General features: G+C 37.9%; 1 protein-coding gene across 1 annotated transcript in view; it reads right to left on the reverse strand.

Annotated features, from left to right (window-relative positions):
- Positions 1–15,853, reverse strand: part of LOC126236462 (fatty-acid amide hydrolase 2) — an 88,778-nt gene that overhangs the window by 35,659 nt on the left and 37,266 nt on the right. Inside the window, exon 4 of the mRNA XM_049945781.1 lies at positions 1,509–1,726. Within this exon, the coding sequence (XP_049801738.1) occupies positions 1,509–1,726 (218 nt within the window). The remainder of the gene's footprint in view (positions 1–1,508; positions 1,727–15,853) is intronic.

A 15,853-nucleotide genomic window follows, 5' to 3' on the forward strand; every position in this document is an offset into this window, starting at 1 on the left:
ACAATTTTTGTCAAATTCTTGTACTTATAGTCAGTCATTTAATTAACTTGTTAGCTCTTCCAATAAATAGAATGGCCTGAATATTTATTTATAACCACCTGTAACACCAAAACAACCAAGTAATCCTAAAAGACAAGTAGAAAAGTGAGAATGTTTTTTTTTCCTTTTGTGCATTATATTATGCATATGTTGGTGAAAATGTTCCATGTATCACACAAATTGGGTATACATAAACCAATGTCACATAGATATCTGCCTGATGACAGTCCCACAATAAAGGCAAGCAGGTAACTGACAGCAACAGTTAATATTCAATAGAAAAAATATGCAGGTATATAATTTTGCTTTTGTTTGCAAAAACCTTCCAAAGAAGTTTACAAACTACTGTATTGCTGCAGATATATCATGGAAATGTTCTTCCACATGCTGTTTGTTCAGAATTGAACAATGACGTATATTATAATGGATCACATTCACCAGTCACAATAGTGAACATGATCATGAACAACACAGCACTTTCCCCTATCACAGTAAAGATCACAGAGTACTGATGGGTACACCACAAAGATGCTGGATATTTAGCATGGCATTAAATTCCAAATTTCAGTGCGCAGTGAGTGAGAAGACTCTTCATACATAAACAAAAGATGTAGAAAGCTACAAATGCATATTGAGGTATGGCCAAGCCAAAGCCAATTTTACAATTACTGTTGACATTTGCTTTGTGTGAATCTGTCAAAGCAAACAATGCAAGAAAGAGAACAGCATATAGTTTTAAAAAGTTAAAACAAAATGCAATACTTTCAGCATCTGAAAAATAACTCAGCTCAATGTGGCACATTACTCTGTTACTCAGAATGAATCAATTTGCCTAGACAAATGACAAATTTATCTGAATATTAGTTATTCTGTAAATCTGCATCATCTAATTTTGTTTTTCTGAGATGCTCTATCTTCTGTATGCGTCTATGGAATGAACATCGTATCTAATGTAATCAAAATACCTCTTATAACACATCATAACTTACAAGCATAAATTATCAACATATCTGAAAGTGCCCAACATTAATTCTGCTTTACAGCAAAATAAAGGTATCAGTTTTTTTACTGTGCTGTGGAGTTTCTTGTCCATATAACATTTACATTCTGAAGGGATAACTGCAACCACTTAGCAAGAAGAAGAAAAATAAATGTGCAATAGTATGACACAAAATGTCCGAACACTGCATAAGTGGAAGTCTGGCATCTTTCTGTATTTCCCCAATTTTTCATTCAGTCTATTCAACAGCTTTCCTGTGTTTTTGAAAACGAAAGGTGAAAAAAATCTACATATCACATAGTATTGCATGTAATAATGCATTATTTCATTTGGAGCTACAGGAGATGATATTCAGACACAAAGGGAACAGTAGCAAAAATACACACACACACACACACACACACACACAGAGACAGAGAGAGAGAGAGAGAGAGAGAGAGAGAGAGAGAGAGATCCTTCCATTTATTACCTCACCGCCAGATGATCCACCAACACTTCTTCTCGTATCGTACGGGTTTTTTGTTTGTCCAATAACATTATTACGAGTTTCAGACCACAAGTTTAATTCAGGCACATTTGTAACTGCCAATAATATTGCACCAGCATTTTTCATCAATGCTACTACATCAGCATCTTCAGTTGCCTTCACATCACTGCGAGACACTATGCCCATTGTATGCAACAACCCTAAAAGGAAAGATGTTTCTTGGTATATTTAAAAGATTTAATATAACAGCACCTGCTACAGGACTGACATACATAAAATATTAAAAACAATTAACTTTCTTAAGAAAAAGCAAGAAGCTGCAATTTTTACAAACACAATTAAAGGGGGTGGGGTGGGGGTGGCAGGGGGAGGGAGAGACAGGGAGGGGGGGAGGCTCACATAACTCAGGGAATATGCAAAATAAGCACATTATGAAGCCTGAATCCACAGAGTTGACAACAAGTAAAATGACCAATGAACCCTTCAATGCAGACGCACATTGAGCTCAAATTCTGGTGGGAATCGGTGAGATGCCGTGAGTAATGAGGTTAATGGGCAGGGCACTACATCAGTAATGTGTGGAATAAGTTGAAAATTTGAGTCCGACAGGAGAATTGATAGGGTAGTAGTCCATGCTGTTGTGGTGACCACTGGGTCCTGTTGGCATAGTGATCAGCACATCCACCTACTTTTTTTTTATAGAAAGCAGGAGACCAGAGTTTGAATCCCAGTCCGGCACAACTTTTCAACTTGCCCCATTGATATAAACCAATGCTCACTGGTGGTTAATGTCTTTAATTCTTTGTGTCTTGATTCATAGTGGCTGCAGGATCAAAATGGTGTCCGTTCTTTCGGACATGTCCAAAATCTTCTATAATTGTAACGGTTAATACCTCAATGCAGTGTGAGAGTGATGAGGATGATGAGGAGACACTGTACCAATAATGAGTCACACCGATGGCTACACTATATGTGAGGCTGCCATGTGTTAGGTGGAACTGCCATGAGGGAAAGTTGTAGCTTCACCAAATAAAAGACACTCCACCATTATTTCATGAAGTAAACTCTTACCAGGCTTAAGGTAAAACCTTTATTCTGCCAATGTAAATGTTTACATGAACACTTTGTTTTAATAAAGTTCATATTTTGACACCTGGATTCTTTTCAACATGGTTTTATTTCTTTTTCAGACATAATTTCGACAGTCTGAGTTTTCAATAGTTTGAGGTGGCCTTGGTGCCAGTCATTTCGAACTATCATGACTCTACTGTAGTTATAAGAAAGCGAAACACTAAACAATGTCAAAAATTAAGACCTTTGCTACACATAATATATGAATGTAAAAACAAGTATAATATACTATTGGCCAACTATCTAACTGCAACATGCAACAGTTTTTCTATATAATCAATAATTCACTCACAGGTATATTAAGTGCAAACAGAATAGAATGGATTTGATTTTGTTTTGTTTTGTTAATATGATACACTATAGTAAATGATACTTAGTAAACACAGCAGTAGTCTGTAATATTTCCTTTTTTCTGATAAAATATTTCTTGATTTACTCCAGATCCCTCAACGCCATCCTTCTTAGTTGCATACATAGAATATGATAAATGAATAAACAAATAGTGCTTTCTACACAATAAATTATATTAACTGGATAATAGCAAGTTTGTGTGCAATGTTATATGTGATATTGCCTTTGGATGGTTCCCGAAGCCACTGTTTGATGCATTGTGTGGCTTATTTTTACTTTTAATTACTGGTAAAATTATTTAATTGGATAGATAAAAAATCTACTCACCAAGTGGGGCTGTGTGTGTTCTGCCGCCACTTGGTGAGTAGATTTCTTATCTATCCAATTAAATAATTTTATTTTTACATTTGTATTTGGAGACAATCTGACTCCAAATACCATTCACAAAGGAAAGGGCCACCTACTAATAATTGACCACTTGAATAGGATGTTGCAACAAGTTTGAAATAATGACAAAGCTAAGCTATGCAATGTTCTATATTTTTAATCATTTTGTGCTAAGGTCATCAAATTTCATTAACACAAAATGAATTAGCATTATTTTGAAGTGACTTAGCATTCAACAGCCACCAAACTGCTTCAGAGTTCTTATAGCTGTTAATTCACATTTATTAACAGTAGTTATAGAACTTCTATAATTTGTTTCCTTATTGTGTTTTCGCAAAATTAAAAACACATTTTCCAAACAAACTGCATTTACACCTCTGTTGTTTGGTGTAATATTTACTTAATCCAGTACTGATCTTCCTCACAGTGTGGAGGATACAAAAAGCTCCACTTCTCCCCGTCTGCAGTGTCTTTTCTATTCCATTTCTTCACATCTTTGTTGGAATAGCTCATCTATTTTTGCCTTCTATAATGATCTGCTTCATTACCTTTGGCAGGTGAACTTCTGACATTTTCTGTGTATGTCTAAACAACTTTGGCTGTTGTTATTTGATAGACTGCTCCACATGCTTTACATATTTTCCACTCAAAAAGCTGTGTTTTGGACCCTGTTCCCATAGTTTATTTTGTATTTTCTGAAGATATCTCTCTCCTGCTACCTCGATATGACTTTTTGTTTAATTATTCACTACCCTGGATTGACAGCAATAGGTCAATGTACCTACGTACCGTAGGTGCAACCACAACGGAGGGGTATCTGTTGAGAGGCCAGACAAACGTGTGGTTCCTGAAGAGGGGCAGCAGCCTTTTCAGTAGTTGCAGGGGCAACAGTCTGAATGATTGACTGATCTGGCCTTGTAACACTAACCAAAATGGCCTTGCTGTTCTGGTACTGCGAACGGCTGAAAGCAAGGGGAAACTACAGCCGTAATTTTTCCCGAGGGAATGCAGCTTTACTGTATGGTTAAATGATGATGGCGTCCTCTTGGGTAAAATATTCCGGAGGTAAAATAGTCCCCCATTCAGATCTCCGGCGGGGACTACTCAAGAGGACGTTGTTATCAAGAGAAAGAAAACTGGCATTCTATGGATCGGAGCGTGGAATGTCAGGTCCCTTAATCGGGCAGGTAGGTTAGAAAATTTAAAAAGGGAGATGGATAGGTTAAAGTTAGATATAGTGGGAATTAGTGAAGTTCAGTGGCAGGAGGAACAAGACTTCTGGTCAGGTGAATACAGGGTTATAAATACAAAATCAGATAGGGGTAATGCAGGAGTAGGTTTAATAATGAATAAAAAAATAGGTGTACGGGTAAGCTACTACAAACAGCATAGTGAACGCATTATTGTGGCCAAGATAGACATGAAGCCCATAAGTTTATACGCCAACTAGCTCTGCAGATGACGAAGAAATTGATGAAATGTATGATGAGATAAAAGAAATTATTCAGATAGTGAAGGGAGACGAAAATTTAATAGTCATGGGTGACTGGAATTCATCAGTAGGAAAAGGGAGAGAAGGAAACATAGTAGGTGAATATGGATTGGGGCTAAGAAATGAAAGAGGAAGCCGTCTGGTAGAATTTTTTGCAGAGCATAACTTAATCATAGCTAATACTTGGTTTAAGAATCATGAAAGAAGGTTGTATACATGGAAGAACACTGGGGATACTAAAAGGTATCAGATAGATTATATAATGGTAAGACAGAGATTTAGGAACCAGGTTTTAAACTGTAAGACATTTCCAGGGGCAGATGTGGACTCTGACCACAATCCATTGGTTATGACCTGTAGATTAAAACTGAAGAAACTGCAAAAAGGTGGGCATTTAAGGAGATGGGACCTGGATAAACTGAAAGAACCAGAGATTGTACAGAGTTTCAGGGGGAGCATAAAGGAACAATTGACAGGATTGTGGGAAAGAAATACAGTAGAAGAAGACTGGGTAGCTTTGAGGGATGAAATAGTGAAGGCAGCAGAGGATCTAGTAGGTAAAAAGACGAGGGCTAGTAGAAATCCTTGGGTAACAGAGGAAATATTGAAATTAATTGATGAAAGGAGAAAATATAAAAATGCAGTAAATGAAGCAGGCAAAAAGGAATACAAACGTCTCAAAAAGAGATTGACAGGAAGTGCAAAATGGCTAAGCAGGGGTGGCTAGAGGACAAATGTAAGGATGTAGAGGCTTATCTCACTGGATAAGACAGATACTGCCTACAGGAAAATTAAAGAAACCTTTGGAGAAAAGAGAACCACTTGTATGAATATCAAGAACTCAGATGGAAACCCAGCTCTAAGCAAAGAAGGGAAAGCAGAAAGGTGGAAGGAGTATATAGAGGGTCTATACAAGGGCAATTTACTTGAGGACAATATTATGGAAATGGAAGAGGATGTAGATGAAGATGAAAGGGGAGATATGATATTGCGTGAAGAGTTTGACAGAGCAGTGAAAGACCTGAGTCGAAACAAGGCCCCCGGAGTAGACAACATTCCATTAGAACTACTGACAACCTTGGGAGAGCCAGTCCTGACAAAACTCTGCCATCTGGTGAGCAAGATGTATGAGACAGGCGCAATACCCTCAGACTTCAAGAAGAATATAATAATCCCAATCCCAAAGAAAGCAGGTGTTGACAGATGTGAAAATTACCGAACTATCAGTTTAATAAGTCACAGCTGCAAAATACTAACGCGAATTCTTTACAGACGAATGGAAAAACTGATAGAAACCGACCTTGGGGAAGATCAGTTTGGATTCCGTAGAAATGTTGGAACATGTGAGGCAATACTGACCCTACGACTTACCATAGAAGAAAGATTAAGGAAAGGCAAACCTACGTTTCTAGCATTTGTAGACTTAGAGAAAGTTTTTGACAATGTTGATTGGAATACTCTCTTTCAAATTCTGAAGGTGGCAGGGGTAAAATACAAAGAGCGAAAGGCTATTTACAATTTGTACAGAAAGCAGATGGCAGTTATAAGAGTCGAGGGACATGAAAGGGAAGCAGTGGTTGGGAAGGGAGTGAGGCAGGGTTGTAGCCTATCCCCGATGTAATTCATCTGTATATTGAGCAAGCAATAAAGGAAACAAAAGAAAAGTTCGGAGTAGGTATTAAAATCCATGGAGAAGAAATAAAAACTTTGAGGTTCGCCGATGACATTGTAATTCTGTCAGAGACAGCAAAGGACTTGGAAGAGCAGTTGAACGGAATGGACAGTGGCTTGAATGAAGGGTATAAGATGAACATCAACAAAAGCAAAACAAGGATAATGGAATGTAGTCGAATTAAGTCGGGTGATGCTGAGGGAATTAGATTAGGAAATGACACACTTAAAGTAGTAAAGGAGTTTTGCTATTTGGGGAGCAAAATAACTGATGATGGTCAAAGTAGAGAGGATATAAAATGTAGATTGGCAATGGCAAGGAAAGCGTTTCTTAAGAAGAGAAATTTGTTAACATCGAGTATTGATTTAAGTGTCAGGAAGTCGTTTCTCAAAGTATTTGTATGGAGTGTAGCCATGTATGGAAGTGAAACGTGGACGATAAATAGCTTAGACAAGAAGAGAATAGAAGCTTTCGAAATGTGGTGCTACAGAAGAATGCTGAAGATTAGATGGGCTGATCACATAACTAATGAGGAGGTATTGAATAGAATTGAGGAGAAGAGAAGTTTGTGGCACAACTTGACTAGAAGAAGGGATCGGTTGGTAGGACATGTTCTGAGACATTGAGGGATCACCAATTTAGTATTGGAGGGCAGTGTGGAGGGTAAAAATCGTAGAGGGAGACCAAGAGATGAATACACTAAGCAGATTCAGAAGGATGTAGGTTGCAGTAGGTACTGGGAGATGATGAAGCTTGCACAGGATAGAGTAGCATGGAGAGCTGCAGCAAACCAGTCTCAGGACTGAAGACCACAACAACAACAACAACAACAACAACAGGTCAATGTCTGTACACAGTTAACTTTATCACTTCCAGTATCTCTTGCTCATCTAAGTACAGTAAACAGACAGCATGCTGCTGTGACTTTTTCCCTAATTTCTTCCCCCGCCTACAGTGATGACAGAGACAAACCTGTTCAAGAGGCTTACATTAAATTGTTAATTTATTTAGCAATGCACTAGAACCCAATCTTAAAAATTTGGATTCACAAGAGTAAACAGCAAAGCTGTGAATACTACGAATATAAACACCTGCCTTTCCGGCAGACTGCTTCAGTGACCACAGCACTGTACACGGCACCAGTAAGAGAAGCCAAAGTCTCCATATATCAAACATAGAGTTCCAACAATAAACAACAAGATAAAAGAGAGAATAGCTAAGTAAATCTAGCACGTCTCATATAATACACCAATTAAACCTTGCAGAACAAAGAACACTTGTCTTCATAAATATCAGGCTAAACAAAAACTGAGATATCTGTTGTTATGGTTTTCAGTGCAAATACTGATTTGAAGTAGTTCTCTACACTAATCTGTCCTGCATAAGCCTCTTCATCTCTGAATAACTACTGCAATCTACAGCCATCTGAAGCTGCTTACTGTTTTCATGCCAGGGTCTCCATCTAAAATTTTTACCCCTCACTCAACCCTCCATTACCTATGAATTGGAAAATGCACAGGTCAAACCAATACACAAGAATGGAAATAAAAGTAATCTACCAAATTGCAGACCCATATCACTGATGTCGATTTGCAGTAGGGTTTGGAACATGTACTATATTTGAACATTACAATTACCTCGAAGAAAACCATCTACTGACACATAGTCAGCAAGGATTTAGGAAATATCATTCTTGTGAAACACAATTAGCTCTTTATTCACATGAAGTAATGCTAACAGGGGATCTCAAATTGATTTCCTATTTCCAGATTTCTAGAAGGCATTTGAGAATGCTCCTCACATGGGACTTCTAATCCAACTGCATGCCTTCGGAATATTGTCTCAGTTGTGAGACCAGTTTTATGATATCCTTTTAGAAAGGTCACATTTTTTAGTAACTGATTGAAAGTCATAAGAGTAAACAGATGTAACATCAGCATTCCCCAAGGAAATATTATAGGCCCTCTGGTGTTCCTAATTATACAAATGATTTAGGACACAATCTGAGCAGCTCTCTTAGATTGTTTGCTGATGACGCTGTCACTCACTGTATAGTAAAGTCATCAGAAAATCAAAACCAATTGCATCATGACTTAGACAAGCTATCTGTATGGTGTGAAAAGTGGCATTTGATCCTAAACAATAAAGAGTGTGAGGTCATCCACATGAGTGCTAAAAAGAATCTGTTACATTTCAGTTGTACGACAAATCATAGAAACTCAACTAAATACCTGCAACTATAACTGTAGATAACTTATGGATTGATCACAAAGCAAATGTTTTGAGAAATGTGGTCCAAAGACTGTTTCACTGCCAAAAAACTTAGGAAGTGCAACAGATCTACAAAATGAACTGCCAACACTACACTTGTCCATCCTCTTCTGCACTATTGCTGTGTGGTATGATATCCTACTTGATAGTACTGATGGAGGACACACAAAAAGTCCAAAGGAGGACAGTTTGTTTTGTATTATTGAAAAATAGGGGAGAGAATTTCATGGATATGATACACAGGTTGGGGTAACAATAATTAAAACAAAGATGTTTCTCACTGTGCAAAATCTTTTCACGCAATTTCAATCATCAACTTTCTCCTCTAAATGGGAACATATTTTGTTGAGGCCAACCGATATGGGGATAAATGATCATCGGAACAAAATGAGATAAATAGGAGCTTGCATGGAAAGACTGAAGTGTGTATTTTTCCTGTACACTGTTTAAGAATGGAATGGTAACAGAAATAATCTAAAGATGGTTTGATGAACCATCTGCCACGAACTTAAGTGTGAATTGCAGAAAAGTAATGTACACTGTCCAGTTACATTAATGTGATCACCTGTCAAAAATAGCCTGAATAGCCATCTTTTGCAGTGTGGACTGCTGTGAGATGTGCAGTGTCAGTGAGGTCTGACAGGGATGTGGAGCCAGGCTGTTGCCAGCTGCACTAGGTTTATTGGCTGAGGATCCATAGTGCAAACAGCCCGAATGAGATGGTCTCCCGATTCTCGACTGGGTTCAAATTTCGGGAGTATGGTAAACTCTATCCTGACACTCTTCAAACCATACACATACACTGCAAGCTGTGTGATACATTGCATTGTCATGCTGAGCAAAAACAACCTGCATTTAGGGGTTGACATGGCCCCCAAGAATAAATGCATATTTGGATTGATCAACTGCATCTTCCAGAATGACAAGATCACCCATTAAATGCCACGAAAACTTTCTACAGACCATTACACTCCGTCCTCCAGCTTGCACCCTTCTGACAATCATTGCAGGGTGTTTACTTATAGGCATTTCACATCATACATGCCATCTGTCTGATGGAGCATAGAATGTGATTCATCTGAAAAGGCAACCTGTCATCACTCAGGGGACATCCAGTTGCGGTGAATGGTCCAAGCAAGAGGCTTCACAGGTATGAGACTATCTGAAGATAACCTGACCTACACTACACAGTGGAGTTACCTTGGACAGTTTAGGTGTGCTATATACAATGGAAATGGCCACTCTGCTGACTGAGTATGTGAGGAATGTAATCTCTGAGACCCCAGCAATAAAATCAGTATCAGATAAATCAATTTTTTCAACAGACAAGACAGCAAATGCAAGAGTGAGAATCTCAAAACATTACTTGCTAACTGCCAGAGTATTTGCAGTGAAGACTGGGAGCTCACATCTCTCCTAGAAAAAAGCAGGAACTGAAATTGGGTTGAAACCTGAAGCAGAATGTATAGAAATTCTTCACAGGTGGAATTAAATCTGAAAGATAGATTAGGTTCTCCAGGAGGAAAAAATCTTTCAAAGTCAATAAATGCAAACATGGAAGTTAAAGTTTTTCTTAATATAAAAATTCACTGTGATTTTTCCTGTTTTCTTTTTTATATTTAATTACAAAGAAAACTACTTTGTTGTTCATTTTGCATAGAAACAAAATAAAGTACTTCAGTGTAACACATTAGTCTCATACTATTACATAAATGTTTAACAAACATAAGTGCAAAACAGCAACAATGTTATTGAAATACAAAATACTGGATACAATCATACTAAACTGGAAATCTACTGATCAATCATACTGAACTGGAAATCTACTGATCACTTTCATCAATGTCCTTGCAAACTCTTCTGCTCCTTCTGTGACTTTAAAATGCCTCATAAGTTTAAAGATGTTCTTCTTCTGTCGTTGGTGACCATGTTCTCCTTTTATAATGTGGTTGCTTTCCACAATTCCTCACTGCAATGTCTGGATTTCTGTACCTCAACCGATATGGAACCTCCATTGTAAGTGTCCGATACTGCAAACAGTATCTTCTCTTTAGATTTTTCATAAACCATCACCTGCTGAATAGTTATTTTAAAAGGCATATTAGATTCTAGGATTTTAGTGCATTGGATTTGAGACCCTTTGCTTCCCAATCTTTATTTTATTGATGATGTCACGTTGTTCCAACACTATAATATTCCCTTAGTGGAAGAATATCTTCCTTTTTTTCAGTAGTCTTTTTCCACTCTACCAAACACTGTGTCGGAAGGCATATAGCTGTGACCATGAATAGTGAAAGAATGTACCAGCTTATTAAATTTTCTTCTCTCTTCTATATGAAGGCCACTGATGTGCACATCATTAATGTATTTTTATTTTGACTGCAACAAGAGTCAGAATATAAATGAATTTCATTTGGACTCTTTTCTGGCTGGGTCACCTCAAGGTTTCTGAGAAAATCCAATAGAGCAGAGACTATGTGGTTGCATCCTTTTGGTCCTTCTTTTTCAAGTTAAGTATAAAAGCAGTCCTTTCCTTTGTGCTTGGGAATGAATCATAATGCACAAATTGGATAACAATACCTGTCTTGAATAGAATACTTCACCTAAAGAGTGCTTAGGTATTGACTGATCCTGTTGTATATCAAAACTCACTTAAACCACATTTGGAATTTCCTCCTTCATTATTGCATAGAACTCTTTTGCATGAAGTTTGTGTAATCTGTAGTTCGTTATTTATAGATTCTTTTCCCTCACATCTTGTTCCTTTTTTAATTTCAGTAGACCAATCTTGCATGCTGATCCTGTAACTGTATGGGAAGCTTTAAATGACAATTTACAAAAGTTACAGAAAATATGTTTGTACTTTGATAAAAAGCAAGTACAAAGGCCTGACAATTACCTTTCTTTACAGAAACATTTCCACATCTTGACTGTATTCAGCCTAGATGGTAAATATCCTCTTTTGGACTTTTTCCTTGAACAGTGGCTCCCTCTACACCTATATGTTGTGATATCATTCTTTATAACTTGCACAACTTCCTTATCCATCGTAATGTTGCTGTTTCCCCCTCAGTTTTCAGTTGCTAACTTCCCTGTTACATGAAATTTCTTTGCCACACTCTAGAGTCTGTCTTTGAACATCCCTGATGTGGATTGAAATGTTGTGCCACACACAGGCACTGTCTAGCCATCTTTTTTGCTTATGCTGCTCTTGCTTGAGACAGTATTCTCCCTTCTGCTTCTTTCTTGGTGTTCATGTGTTTTGGTGATGTGATTAACATGTTTAGTAATAGTTTATCCTGGTTCATTTTGTTATACTATTCACATGATGATAAAATGTTGTGATATCATCGTAAGTGAGAGCAGCTACTCTGCATTCTTTTTTTTCTATGGCTTTTTGGTTCACCAGTATGTCTGGTGGCCCACATGAACAGTCAATAGCTGGGATTTTCTTGTTCTGGATGGACTTTGTGGATGCTTTCGTTCTCTATCTCGACTTCCCCACCACCTGTGCACTCAATTACACATATACCATTTTTTGAATCACTTGTATTAACCTCCAGTTTTTAGTTTAACAGCCTACTCCTTTATTGCAAACTTGTCTGAGCAACAAATAATAGGGAGTAAATGTCACTGTGTAAATCACTAATTTATTTCTGTTGTTGGTTCTCGCGGCAAGTGCTTGCCTACAGGGTTTATTTTTTGCAGAAACCACTCACATTATCACTGACAATCACGTCCTACATTGTTTTGATGTCCTACATTGGTATTCTCCCTTCCAGTCTCTCAGAAACAATGCACAGATTGCATTTATCGACTTTTGTTTAACTGGCTGGAGCAAATGTCAAGTTTTGCAAAAACTTGTAGTTTTCAATAGAGTATTAGATGTTGACCAAACTGTTTCAATAGGTCATACATTACTATAAGTTTGATTTGTAACTACAAAAATCCGAGCATTTGTCAACTATTGGGAAAACACTCCTCAACAGTGGTTAAGTCTGGTTATCAACCACAATATGGATAAGCACATTTCAAATAATAAAAGATGGCAACGATCCATTCCGGTTTAATGGTACCATTCAGAGACTGTTGTGAAAACAGAGACCATTATACTGTAACTACAGAAGAGACTGCAGGGAAACTGATAGAGAAAAATACATGGCAACTCGTGCATCCATAAGGAGGGCTGCGTGTGAAGCTGGCAATTATTTTCACACTCAGACACTGGTGAAAGATCTATCAGAAAATTCTAGGAAGTTCTGGTTACAAATAAAGTCAATGAATAGGTCAAAAGCTTCCATTCAGTCTCCCATGGCCTAGTCTCATGTTGAAATTGAAAACAATAGGCAAAAAGCAGAAATTTTAAATTCCCTATTTGCAAATGTATTCACACAAGAGGATACAACCACACCAATGTTTGACCATCACACAAACTCACAAACAAGAGATATCAATATTAACAGCCCCGATCCTGAAAAACAATTAGGACTACTTAAAGAAAACAGCACACTAGCCCCTGATGAAATTCCAGTTAGGTTTTATATTGAACTAGCATCCCACCTTCTCCAAACAACTTGTTTATAATATAGACTGACACAGTCAATCAGTCTATCTATTAGTGAAAACCATATCAAAATCCCCACATTAGTTCTTGAGATTAGCCCAAACACAGACAAAAACTGCTACGGAGGACTTGAATTTATAATATGTATAGGATTAGCTACTTTTCTAGTTCATATTTATCAAGTACTTCTTGTGCTGCAAACAGTTCTGTGAGCACGGAAAAAGAGCACAGGTCACTCCTGTTTACATAAAGGGTAAAAGACTGGATGCCCAAAACTACAGACCAGCATCCCTGATGTTCGTCTATTGTAGGATCCTAGAGCACTTTCTAAGCTCAAACATTGTAATATTTCTGGAGGAAATCAAGTTTCTCTCAAAGAATCAGTATGGATTCACAAAAAAACTCATGTCAAATGCAGCTGATTTTATCCATATCCTCTTGCAAACAGAGGCAGGTGAACAGACAGAGGCCATCCACTGGTTTCCCAAAAGGTGTTTGACTCTGTGGCATGTCATAAACTACACTCAGGTGACAAATGTCATGGGATAGCGATTTTCACATATACAGATGATGGAGGAATGGCGTGCACAAAGTACAATAAAGGCAGTGCATTGTGGAGCAATCATTTGTACTCAGGTGATACATGTGAAAAGATTTCCAATATGATTGTGGCTCTACAATGGAAATTAACAGACTTTTATGTGGAATGGTTGTTGGAGATAGTTGCATGGGGCATTCCATTTCGGGAATCATTAGGGAACTCAATATTCTGAGATCCACAGTGTCAAGAGTGTGCTGAGAATACTACATTTCAGGCATCACCTCTCATCATGGACAACACAGTGGCTGGTGGCCTTCATTTAATGACTGAAGGCAGCAGCATTTTCATAGAGTTGTCAGTACTAACAGTCAAGCAACACTGTATGAAATAACTGCTGAAATCACTGTTGTGCATACGATGAATGTCTCTGTGAAGACAGTGCAGCAAAATCTGGCATTATTGGGCTATGGCAGCAGACAACAGAAGTGAGTACCTTTGCTAACAGCATGGTATTGCCTGCAGTCGTTCACCTGGGCTCATGACCACATTGGTTGGACCCTAGATAACTGGAAAACTGTGGCCTGTTCAGATGAGTTCCGATTACAGTTGGTAAGAGCTGATGGTAAGGTTCAAGTGTAGTGCACACCCCATGAAGCCGTGGACCCAAGTTGTCAACAAGGCACTATGCAAGTTGGTGGTGGCTCCATGATGGTGTGGTTTGTGTTTACATGGAATGATCTGGATCCTCTGAATGTTTGCCTACTTAGAGGCCATTTGCAGCCGTTTATGGACGTCATGTTCCCAAACAATTGTTCGTGATTTGTTTGAACAACATCAGGACAATTCAAGCGAATGGTTTGGCCACCCACATTGTCCAACATGAATCCTATTGAATATTTACAGGACATAATTGAGAGGTCAGTTCCTGCAAAAAAACGTGCATCAGCAACAGTTTCACAGTTAGGGTTGGCTATAGGGGCAGCGTGACTCCATATTTGTGCATGGGACTTCCAACGACTTGTTGAGTACATGCCCTATCAAGTTGCTGCACTATTCCAGGCAAAAAGAGGTCCAAAATGATATTAAGAGGTACCTCGACATAATAACCAAGATACCATCACGTGGAGTACCTTCACAAATATGTGATTAGCTTCAGGATATTTGATAAACAGAACCCAGTGTGTTATAATGGACAGTACATGTTAAACAGAAGTGAATGTAACATAGGGTGCACCAAAGGCACAGCAGTACTACAAGACTGTTCACTGATAATGCTGGTGTGTACAGGAAAGTACCATTGTTGGATGACTGTAAGGAAATGTAGAAACTGTCAACATTTCCATTTAGTGTAATGAATGACAGCTCTCTTTAAATGTGGATAAATGTTAGATACTTTCTACAATGAAGAGAAAGAGCCTGATAGTATCTGATTACAAGATTAGAGGTGAATATTTTCAGTGTGTTATATGATATAGGAACTTAGAGAGAATACTAAGAAACAACATGACAGGGAGATCACATAAAAACAGTATTAGGAAAGGAGAATGAAAGCCTTAGATTTGTTGGAAGGGTTATAAAAAAATTTAATACTTCTACAAAGAAACTTAAGTACAAGAGAAAGTATTATTCTCATGTTCAAAGTCCACACCAAGCAACATGACAATTGACACTGAAAACATTCAGTGACACTGTTTGGATAGGTTGGTACAGCTCATACGAAACAGTAACAAAAATGCTTGGAGAACTTAAATGGAAATTCTCAGAAGAAAGACAATTCAGTTCTCATAAAACTGTGTTGGATAAATTTAGAGAACCTGTACTTCAAGTAGACTGTGCAATCATTCTGCTGTCTCCACTGTATATCTCTTGTGGGGATCATGAGAATAAGAAAGAAGAGATTAGCGATTTCAAGGAGGCA

The sequence above is a fragment of the Schistocerca nitens genome, chromosome 2 (assembly GCF_023898315.1).
Source record: "Schistocerca nitens isolate TAMUIC-IGC-003100 chromosome 2, iqSchNite1.1, whole genome shotgun sequence".
Taxonomy (NCBI): Eukaryota; Metazoa; Arthropoda; class Insecta; order Orthoptera; family Acrididae; genus Schistocerca; species Schistocerca nitens.